This window comes from Sinocyclocheilus anshuiensis, unplaced genomic scaffold, assembly GCF_001515605.1.
Source record: "Sinocyclocheilus anshuiensis isolate Anshui unplaced genomic scaffold, SAMN03320099.WGS_v1.1 scaffold1272, whole genome shotgun sequence".
Classification (NCBI taxonomy): Eukaryota; Metazoa; Chordata; class Actinopteri; order Cypriniformes; family Cyprinidae; genus Sinocyclocheilus; species Sinocyclocheilus anshuiensis.
This window is the reverse complement of record NW_015547713.1, coordinates 676,757-688,727: the sequence shown is the minus strand read 5'-3', so window position 1 is coordinate 688,727 and position 11,971 is coordinate 676,757. Positions and strand designations below refer to the sequence as shown.

The 11,971-nt window shown below is 33.4% G+C and overlaps 1 protein-coding gene across 1 annotated transcript in view; it reads right to left on the bottom strand.

Moving 5' to 3' along the window:
- LOC107704099 (1-acylglycerol-3-phosphate O-acyltransferase ABHD5-like) overlaps positions 1 to 11,710 on the bottom strand; it is a 15,830-nt gene extending 4,120 nt beyond the window's left edge. Inside the window, exons 1-7 of the mRNA XM_016506946.1 lie at positions 11,665 to 11,710; positions 11,213 to 11,293; positions 7,158 to 7,243; positions 5,599 to 5,971; positions 4,554 to 4,708; positions 2,664 to 2,775; positions 2,336 to 2,522 (exon numbers count right to left, since the gene is read on the bottom strand). Coding sequence (XP_016362432.1) covers positions 2,336 to 2,522; positions 2,664 to 2,775; positions 4,554 to 4,708; positions 5,599 to 5,971; positions 7,158 to 7,243; positions 11,213 to 11,293; positions 11,665 to 11,696 — 1,026 coding nt within the window. The 5' untranslated portion in view covers positions 11,697 to 11,710. The remainder of the gene's footprint in view (positions 1 to 2,335; positions 2,523 to 2,663; positions 2,776 to 4,553; positions 4,709 to 5,598; positions 5,972 to 7,157; positions 7,244 to 11,212; positions 11,294 to 11,664) is intronic.
- Between the last annotated feature and the right edge of the window lie 261 nt (positions 11,711 to 11,971).

The window sequence follows — 11,971 nt, the reverse complement described above, 5'->3', positions numbered from 1 at the left end:
AAGATAAGAAAATAATTCCTTGTAAAAAAAAAAAAAAAAAAAAAATAATAATATATATATACTGTATACATATATATACAGCATATACATAATAAATTCATAGGCCTACATAAAATTATTGTTTTTGACATTTCTGTCACTTCTGAAATGATGGCTAGGCCCCTGGTGTGACAAAATGTTAGCCTATACGCAATACTTTTTAAAACTCTTTTTTTAAAGTCTTGGCTTACATAAATGTCTACATATGCCATGTCATGCCATAGCATCATCGAATGAATCGCGATTTCTATAGCGATTCAATGCTTTCAAAATATATACACATTAAATTACTACAAGCACGAATTGAACAGTGTTCGTGCCCTCGCATCTCTCCTTCATGCGCTCCACTATTTTACCGCCTGCATGCACAAGATTGCGCTCGTGCTCCGTTCGTCTCACACATTTTTTGAGAAGCTGATGTGTGATCTCTCCTTAGTAGCCTACTCGTGGCCAGTAATGCTAATGTGAAGTAGTTTTACTTTTCTGTAGTTTTTCAATGGCTCTCGGTCATACCGACGACGTCATTACCTGAGCAGTCGAAGGCTGCGCATTTATTGTATGGACGGAGCAAAAATGTAAGTGTCTAAAGCATACGCACAGTTCCACTGAATGATAAATGTGTTTTAACAATGTCCTTCAACCGAATGTACGAAGGAAACTGCTAAAATGACCACAGCATTAACAACAACCTTGAAATAAGAGCACAAGGTTTATCTGATAACCAGATGCATTAAAGTAGCGTTCGTTGCTATAGCAAACAGACTTCGGGCGCGTTTTCTTTCAGAATCATCATTCGCCGATGGAGAGGAAAAGTTAACTTAAATACTATAGCATTTTATTTTATGAAAATGAGATAAATAAGTTTTGCACTGCAAGAGAAGTGATCTTGCGCTCAAAGAACTTAAGACGTGCCAGGCTATATCTGCAGCTAAGCTGAATAAAAAGCAGAATTAACTGGTGAAACGTTAAGACAATAAACACAATAAATAAATACAATTTATGAATGATGCAGTGTTAATTGACATATCATTTATCACAGTACAGAAACTATAAAGTATATTGTCTACCTAATTCTGTGCAGAAAATTGAAATAATTGTTTGTAGTATATAAAACAATCATAAAATTGCCATTAGGAAAAAATTATAGATTACAAATGATTGATTATTGTCCAGCAGTGTATTTGATTTCTTATAGCAAATTCAAAGTAAGATAAGAAAATAATTCCTTGTAAAAAAAAAAATAAAAAAAAATAATAATATATATATACTGTATACATATATATACAGCATATACATAATAAATTCATAGGCCTACATAAAATTATTGTTTTTGACATTTCTGTCACTTCTGAAATGATGGCTAGGCCCCTGGTGTGACAAAATGTTAGCCTATACGCAATACTTTTTAAAACTCTTTTTTTAAAGTCTTGGCTTACATAAATGTCTACATATGCCATGTCATGCCATAGCATCATTAAACTAGCATCTAACAATGGACAAAAGTGTTTGTTTTTTTTCCCTCTAACCTATGGTTCTGTAACCATAAAGGCTGCTGTGTAATTTGCCCCGACTAAGCATTTATAGAATTTAGGGGAAGCATTTAAATAATCCTGTGAATGCACTTAAAGAATGCAGAATCGAATCGTTATAATCGAATCGAATCGAATTTAATTGTGAATCGAATCGAATCATTCTTAATTTGCAAAAATCGTTCTTGAATCGAATTGAAAACCTATGAATCGTGAATCGAATCGATTCACTGTCTACCCAAAGATTCACAGCCCTAGTTGCCAGGGCACCGGAATTTCTCCCGGTGCTCCCAATCCGGGCCATTCGCATGCGCAATATATACTCTCAAAATATACAAACTTTAATCTCGTAATTTTAACTTTATTCTCAAAATATTTTGACTTTATCCTCGTAATTTTTACTTTAGCAAATTTTCGACTTTATTCTCAAAATATTTCCATTTTATTCTTGTAATTTTTACTTTATTCTCAAAATATTTAGATTTTTTTCTCGTAATTTTGACTTTTTCTCAAAATATTACAACTTTAATCTCTTAATCTTTTTTGTTAATTATTATTATTATTTTTTTATTTAACATGGCACTAAAACACTATCATATAAATGCATTCATAAATGCATTCATCTGTGTGATGTTGCAAAGTTACAGCATATTTCCATAATACCTCAAACTGTTATCTCAAACGATCAAGGAAATATGACATCTTTAAGGCAATGCAAAAGTCTCTATGAGTGACAGTGTGTGTTGAGCAGTGAATGGAGAACTCACAATGATCTCTACATGGGAGTTTGGCCTCATTTCTTTGATTGAATTGCCGGAGTGGCCATCTATGCTGGAGCGTGAGCCATAGATCACCGTAATGGGGATGTCGCTGTGAATCAGGCCAATTCTCTGCAGCATGGGCATCTTTGCCCAGCCATACGGAATGGTCATGTTTTTAAAGGCTGTTTCACCTCTAAAAATTTAGAATCATAAAGTACAGACCATTATGAGCCTTTCAACATTAACACATGTATATCTTGTACAAGACCATTCACAACAAAAGCATAATAAAGATAGATAGATAGATAGATAGATAGATAGATAGATTTGGTACCTTGGACTTTGGACATTAAGATGGTAAATATATTCTGTCACTCTGTTGTCATTAAATATAGCTGCAAATTTCTTTTTGAAGTCTGGTCTCAGAGTCTGCACAAGAGTGGGACCTACAGAACAATGTAAACGCACATCTGTAAAAACTAAAAATTGAAAATCCACCTGAAATCGATCTACCCAAAAATGATGGATCACCTATAAAATGTTAATCTTATCATCAATTCTTCACTTCATGTGTCACATGTTCTCCCATAGTCAGTAACTAATGTCCAGCTCCATTCAGAATCTTACAGAACTCATCAGAAAGCTCTGCAGATTTCCACAAAATTGGACGTCCATCACTCACAAAGTTCTACACATAACCACTGGTGGCTTGTCAGGGGAGGTGGTGGAGGGCACAGCCTTCTCAAAATTTGAGGTGGAAAATGGAAGAACAATTTAATGTTAATAAATTTCCCAATTATTCATTTTATGTCTTCAGAATGTGCATTTCTTGTTTGTAATGTTGATGCAATTACTGCCAATGCAATTACAATTTGGCAAATCTGATGAGATGGAGAAGAGGAGGGGGAGGCACAATCCATAGCCAGAGATTCTGCCTCCTTTGGTTAAAAAAAAAAAAAGGCCAATCACCAGAGTATTTTACTTTCTCTGCATCTAGAGTGCAAAGAGAGAATAAGGGGGAAAAAAATCCAAAGGTGGCTAGTCTCCCTTGCTTTATCAACCAATCATTGTACAAACGTAATTTACATTATATTAATTTGAACTGCTGATAATCTACACAACTACCTAATTCTAAACAGCAGAACGAATTATAAGACTATAATACAACACACTTATGTACTAATTGTTCCCCTAACTGTTATGTACACAGCGGTATGTACTATATAGCAAATCTCATCTGCTTGATTATTATATTGTAAGAAAAATTGAATTATATAACTACATTATATAACTATACTAACGCCCAGCAATATATTAAAAGTTGGACGTATAGTACATCGTACCTGCATTCATACAGTATACTCAAGTAATGAGATATTTACTAAATAGTATATCTCAGCTGCATGATTGTTTATATCATTGCAAATATGTATTAATATAAAGTTGGATATATAAGTATGTCCAATTTTATCCACATTCATACAGTATACTCGTGGTGATAGGGTGATAAATACTATATAGCACATCTCGGCTGCTTGATTGCTTGTATCATCGCAAAAAATAATCACCCAGCTCTAATCTGCTAAATGAGACTATAAGGCATGAAGATATAAAGAAATTAACAATAACATCATGATTTTCTGTAAAGTTGCTTTGAAAAAGTTTGTACTGTGAAAAGTGCCATACAAATAGACTTGAGACTTGAGAAATACTGAATATTTGCCAGCAAATTTACCGAGCTACCATTTGAGCAAAAAAAAAAATAATACAAATTCAAACTGAAGACAAACGTCAAGCTGGACATAGCTTGATAACATATGATTGGGACATCATCATTAATATTAATCTATGAACTTCAGAACACAAATATTCAGATCCTAGAATATTCTAGGGTTATTGCCAAAGCCAATTTGTTCTTGCAAAACAATTTTACTGCAGCATACACACAGAAAGCAATGTAATTAAGGTATGAGATATGAGACAGGTATGAGGTATGATAAGAGACATGCTCCAATTACTAAGGGAATAATTTCAGTGAAATTGCAAGCACACATCTTGGCTAAATCTGTCCCTGGGTTTTCATTAATGACAGTCTTTATCAAATGCTATTCCACATCATTTAAGATATACAAGCACATCCTCAGCCTTAAGCTATCATTTCTCTTTCTCTCATTAATATGTTTATTACATTTGATTTGCACTCTCAGATTAGAGTAAATCTTACCTAAAGGCCCAGCCAATCTGAGACCAGCGAGAGGGTTGAATGGGCTCAGCATTGCCCCTATAGCTTTGATCCACACAGGAATGGGTCTATCTTGGTCTCCTGAGTCAGGACGCTCTGGAAAACCCCACGGTTCCACCAGAAGCAGGTGCTTTACTCTGGACAGTGGGTAAAAAGAAGGACATACTGTAATAAGTCTGTGGCATATTTTCAATTGGATCACAGTTTCACCTACCACAACAGTTACAACTAGATACACCTACCAAAAATTGATTCGTTTTTTTTTTTTGGTAGTTATCTGTGCATTTTTATTTAAAAAAATGGATAGATAGTGGATAGGACAGAAGCAAAACTACACTCAGGGAAACAGCAATTCTAATGCTGTTGAAATCTGATGCTTACAAAAATAGTTTCGAATCAAATTCTGAGGTCAAACTGCTGACAGACATAAAGGTTGTGGGATATGGGGAAACAGGAAGGATGTGAAGAAAAGTGGTTTGCATCCTGAGTGCACAATTACAACAGAACACAGAAATGAGTTTCTATTCATCAAAGGGCTGATTTAAATTTAAATTTGAATTGAGGTAGGACACAGGATACAGGACTGTAAATGTTTGAATTAAAATTTATGGAAATAGAACTACAATGGGGGGAAAATACACATAATGGCTTTATGTTTAGTTTTCAATAATGTATTTCAGTTTTCAGTATGGATTATGCAAAAACATTCAAATCGCAAAGGACAAAAACATTAGATAATATTAATGTGTAGAATGCCACATGTCAAAATTCATATTACTATATTTAACATGTTAACTTAATTTTATGGACCATAGAGGAAAGAACAATTTGTTTACACTATGCTCTAAATTCACCCCATTAAAGATGCAACAACCTTTCATTAATGAAAATGACATCTGTGACTTTTTGTTAATTAATCAAAAGTACTTTATTGTTGAAATGTGCTTGCACATTTTAAGTATTTATTTAGGATCATAATAAATATATTTCATTGAAGCTGTGCTCTTTTTTCTCTTTAGTTACAAGCCTGGTTGGGCATGTGATTTCGTGGGATGTAGCCACATATCCTCCTAAGTTATGGCCTAACATAATCATACTTTCCAGACCCAGTTTCTCCCTCCACTGCTCAATGGACTCCACAAACTGGAGTTCAGCCTCCTGTGAATCCGTATTGAAGTGATGTCTGCTGCTCTGGCCAAATCCCAGCAGGTCGAAGGCATAAACGGACCTCTGCTGAGAGAGAGAGTCCAGGTTCAGTGCCCAGAGTCCCACACCACCCCCAAATCCATGCAGCAGCACCAGAGGGGTCTTATTTTCTCTTGGCCCCTTAAATATCAATGTCCAAAGTAAGTTTTTGTCAGATATGTGGACAAACTGCCTGCAGAACTTGCTTGTGATGTCTGATAGGAATAAAAGGAAAAGAAAGGGAAGCAATAAGTTTCTTCTTTACAGAGAGCCAAAATTTAAAAAAAAACACACCAACTTATTAAACTAATACATTTAGTATTTTATCTTTCACTTACACACAAACACACACACACACACACACATATGTATATATGTCTATTTTTTTAAATATATATATTGTTTTTTTTTTACCAATATAATTAAAATAGGCTAAGAATTTTGCAGATTTTATTACAGGTAAAATTATAAGAAAATACAGTTTTATAGTATTGCTCCCACAAGGCCCAAATACATATTCACTACCTTTCAAAAGTTTGGGATCAGTACGATTTAAAAAATAAATAAATTAATACTATTATTAATAGCAAGGATGCAATTTATCAATTGGTTTATAATGTTAGAAACAAAATATTTCAAATAAATGCTGTTCTTTTGAACTTTCTATTCATTAAAGACTCCTGAAAAAAAAAATCTGTCATGGCTTCCACAAAAATGTTTGACAAAATATTGTGTTTGTAACCGTCAAAAAAAAAGGATACAAAAATAAAATAAAAATATTGCTTTTGTAACGTCAAAATATTTCTGTTCTGTTCTGTGTTCCCTGTTCCTTGTTTCTAGTTTGTTGCCATAATTTCTGCTTCATGCATTATTGGGACTATACTACACAGCGTTCCATGACAGTTTTTTAACATTGAAGATAATAATAAATGTTCCTTGAGCATGTTCCTTGAGCATGATTTCTGAAGGATCATGTAACACTGAAGACTACAGTAATGGCTGAAGAAAATTCATAGAAATAAACCACATTTTAAAATATTGTAAAATAGAAAACAGTTATTTATATTGTTACAATATTTTACAATATTAATGTTTTACTGTATTTTTGATTAAATAAATGCAGTCTTGCTGAAGACTTCTTTTAAAAACATTATAAAATCTTTAAAAAAAAAAGCCAGAATTTTGAATGGTATTGTAGACTGTATATAACTTACATTATTTTTAACTGTAACAACAAAACTAAATTGAAGGCTATATCAATATATATTGATTGTCATCAATTATGTGGATAATATAACTTTAGAGACAATTTGCTATATCTAACCATTTAAATTTTGAGAGGCCAGCCAAATTTGACTTTATAATTTGATACAAACAAAGGATACAATGGTGGTTACTCACACTGCAGCATCTTCTCTTCTGCCTCTTTCAGTTGGCTCTGAGATGTCGGGCACCAGGAGGGCAGCCAGCCAGTGATCCACCATGATCTACAGTAAAATTAAATGTCAGCCTCTCATTCTTATTTTACTAAAACGACACGGCTGTAAACGTTTGTACTTTAAATAATAAATAAATACATACATACATACAGGACATACTAAGGAGGCACAGATTAAAATCTACTTACACAGCGAATGGCTGTTTAAATAATTTAAACACGATTCAGAAACAGAAAGTAGTGAAGCTGCTTTGTTTACAGGGTTTCTGGAGTAACGGCTGCATTTAAATGAATTATTATTATTATTATTATTATTTCTGCACTTTAGCGTCATCTGCATCAGAGAGTGAAAGTGCGCTTTCATCCAGAGCGTCTCTCCCATGTTCCGCCATGTGCTTCTCGTCCGCACTTATTTACATCAGAGTGCGCACGCGTCTTTCAGGCAGCATACAGCGGTGTTGTGCATTTTGACCAGTTGATGGGAAAAGTATTCTTAAAATGCAAATCATTTGTAATATATAATTATTCACGGTATTTAGAAGTGCCCTCGATATCAATATTGTGCATATTCATTACGTGATATATCGCATTACCGAATACCGGCACAAGTCTATGTCCATGTTACACATCTTGCATGTTAATAAAATGATTATATTATAAGTATATATAAATATATATATAAATATATTACCAATGACAAAGACAGTGTTTAATTATGCACATTTCCACAAAATAATCAAACTGAGTATAGGGTACAATGGGGCTTTATTTCCCAAAGCTAAAGAGAAAAAACAAACCAGTACTTTCTTAAACAACAGCTGCTATGCACTGTTAAACTGCCCTAAAGCATGAGGTTATCAAGGACATGAGCAATGACTGATTCACGAGTAATGACAAATTGATTTGGATCTGTCACTGAATCTTTAAAAAATGTTGCTGATTTAAATAGTTAAGGAGAATCTAAACTATCACATTTATTTTGAGGTAATATACTTCATTAATCACCCTGAACAAAACTGAACAGTTTTTTAAGTACCTGTGGAATAAAAACACCCATGGGTCATTCCATGTCAATTTAAGGTCCCCAGCTCAAATTTTTGATTTTGCTAATATTTTTTCTGAAGAAAGATAAACATGTATAGTGATGAAAGCCAAAATATTAAATGTCACAGATGTATATTTATGGAGTAATCCACTATTTTGCAGAGGGGGGGTCAAAGTGACAATTTTCACCTGAGATTCAGAGCCAAATTTTTAGGGGGGTAAAAATGACTTAAGAAAAATGGCAGCATCATAATGTTATTTTTATCTTCATAAAAAAAATTTTTTTTAAATCTTCATAAAAATCATCATAATTTTTAAGGCCCTGTATGGTTTAATCCCAGAGATATCGGGATCTCAGTGCACCTCCATGTACAGTGGGTACGGAAAGTATTCAGACCCCCTTAAATTTTTCACTCTTTGTTATATTGCAGCCATTTGCTAGAATCATTTAAGTTAATTTTTTTTCCTCATTAATGTACACACAGGGGTCTGAATACTTAGGACCATGTGATATTTCAGTTTTTCTTTTTTAATAAATCTGCAAAAATGTCAACAATTCTGTGTTTTTCTGTCAATATGGGGTGCTGTGTGTACATTAATGAGGAAAAAAAATTAACTTAAATGATTTTAGCAAATGGCTGCAATATAACAAAGAGTGAAAAATTTAAGGGGGTCTGAATACTTTCCGTACCCACTGTATGTTCAGGTATGTTTAATGCAGTTGTTTTGACAGAAGGAAACAAATACATTTCTAGTTTCAACTTTATTTGTTCTTCAGATTAACATTAAAAATATGTACAATTTAACAATTTACTCCTGGAGACTAGGGATGCACGATATTGGATTTTTGCCGATGTCCAATATGCCCAATATTATACTTATAATAAGTATAATATAATTTTCAACTCATTTTGGCCGACAGCCGATGCCGATACCGATATATAATTATTTTTAATTTTGGTTAGTTTTAACAAGAACTTATTTGTTAGAATTAAATAAACAATAATGAAGTTCTTTTATAATGACAGTACATTGAAGATTTGAAAATAACTATAAATAAACTATATATTAATCACTGCATTTTTTTCAGAAAGATGCAGTGGTAACCTTAACATTATATTTTATGATTTAACATTTGTAAATGGTCTAAAGCAAAAGAGTTGTAAAAATTCTGAAAATCTTTTAGAGCTCATAAATTATTTTAAAAATATAACACATGATATTACATTACACATGATTACACATATTAAATAAATCAGTATATATACAATTATTTAATTTAAGTGTCATGTTTGTGATTTTTTTACTTTAAGCTATAGCTTCTGACCTTTAAATCAAAACATACTCTTGATTTTATGGCATCAATTACTGCTTTATTTAATCAGAAACACAGTCTAAATATTATTTGTGTATTTTGCTTTCATTTTATTAGAAGTAGGCCAACATCGCCCCCTACGGAATTAATGCTCCTTACTGAGTGGGCATTAGGACCCGGGAGAGGATGCCGCTGCTGCCGCTGCACGTGCTATTACCATTTACTCTATCATACACCGAATGCGTCATTCTGTAAGTGCATTCTCAGTTTAAATATGGCGATCCAAAACAGTGAATCCAATCACCATTCAGGCAAAACTTTGCTTCAAGAATTAGCCACAATGCTGAGTTAATGTATTCCTCTTATCGGCAAGACATGTCGGCATAATTTTTCATATCGGGCCGATGCCGATATTTACATTTAGGGGCTGAATGTAAATATAGGTCTCTGTAAATCCACTCGCTGACAGCAAGTGGCGCTTATGGCAAAGCTGAATTAGAGCGGTTTCCCGTAACCTACGTGGACAAAGCAGTATTGCGATTAAGAACACTTCCTTTAGGTATTACCCAGCTTTTCCGCCCTGTTTTCACTCAAAACGAAACTACTCTGCATGCTGTGTGCACGTGAGACTGTTACTTAAAACTGTGCTTTATGCTGGACAGTATTTATTTATTTATCGCGGTAATCTAATACGGTTTTAATGATAATTAAAAGATGAAACGGTAATACTAACCGTGGGGAATTTTATCATGATTTATCATCAAACCGGTAATCGTTACATTACATTTAAAGCCATCATCGGCCGATTCCGATATTGGTCCGATAATATCGTGCATCCCTACTGGAGACATATTGAAATTCCAATATCTCTGGAATTGAACCATATATACAGCCTTAAAAATTATGATACCAAAAGGTAAGCTTGTTAAGACCCAATATCTAAAAGGGCATTAAGATATCTTTAATACTTCTGGAGTTACAAACTTTGGAGAAAAAACTCCATATAATATTGCACATAATACAAACAAAGATGGCTAAAGTCAAAATATTTTACTAATTGTGTAAAAATAACATTATGATGCTGCCATCTTTCTGAAGTCATTTTCACCCCCCTAAAATTTGGCTCTGAATCTCAGGTGAAAATTGTCATTTTGACACCCCTCTACAAAATAGTGGATTACTCAGTAAATATATCTGTGACATTTAATATTTTAGCTCTCCTCACTTATACATGTTTATCTTTCTTCAGAAAAAATATTAGCAAAATTAAAAATTTGAGCCGGGGAAGTTTCTGAAATTTGGTTGATTTAACATGGAATGACCCTCCTGAGAAAAGACACACTGACCAAAACTGCTACCAAAAACACTATTAGGCCAGCAGAGGAAAAAGACACAGAGAAACACAGAAAAATACCTATAGCACAGTCGAATAGTTTTCTATAAGCAGAAGGGAATAGATTTGGTAGATTTGATTTAGAATATTGGTTCACATTAAGTATATGTTGTTATAGGTTGTTGACCTATATGTTGTTTATTAGGATTACATTGTTCTTATGTAATAACATAAACACTTTAAAGTGACCAAACCATGCTGCTGGTACTGTAAATGATAATGGCACTTAGTAGTTAGAGTATGAATTACATTTAGACACATTTTACCTCAATGTCTTGTCCAAGAAACAGAAAACATTGTAGAAGAGACTACGAATACCGAGTAACATCAGTACACGCTGTGCCAGTCTAAAGCCAAGAGAATGTGAAAGAGCTGTCAATCAAAGACACAATAATTATATTGAATGAATACAGGCAATTGATTATTTAGTTAGATATTTGTTAAATTAAAGTATATATTTCTAAAAGAAGAATTAAGACAGACAATTGTAGCAATTAAGACAAGTAAGACAGAATACATTAACAACAAACAACCTATTAGGTTTTATTGATCAACACTTACTGTAGTAACGTTACACAAACAGTTCGCTTACATGGTGCAAACTAAAAAGAATACAACTAACTGAAACAACCGTAACAACGAAAATATACTGGAATTCACACCATTTTCATCCTGAGGGGTTTTGTATGTAATTGTGTGTTTAGAGGGTCACACTTACCCCGTGCCCGCTAACACTGTCTCCTCAGCCATGTTTTCAACACTATTTGTTGTTCAATCAGAAAGAGTTGTCCGAATCGTGAACATATTTTTTGTTCTAATGAGTCGAATCTTTTCATTGAATCAGTTGAACCAGTTAAAAAAAAAAAAAAAAACGAGAACCGTCTCAAGGTTTTGCAGGGAAGCGAGGAATTAACTGATGGGCTAAATAAAGCACTACTTTTGAACTGATATTTATACATACGTGCATCTGTAATTGCTATCTTGTAATACACCCATTCCTAGGGTTGCCATCCGTTCCTTATAAT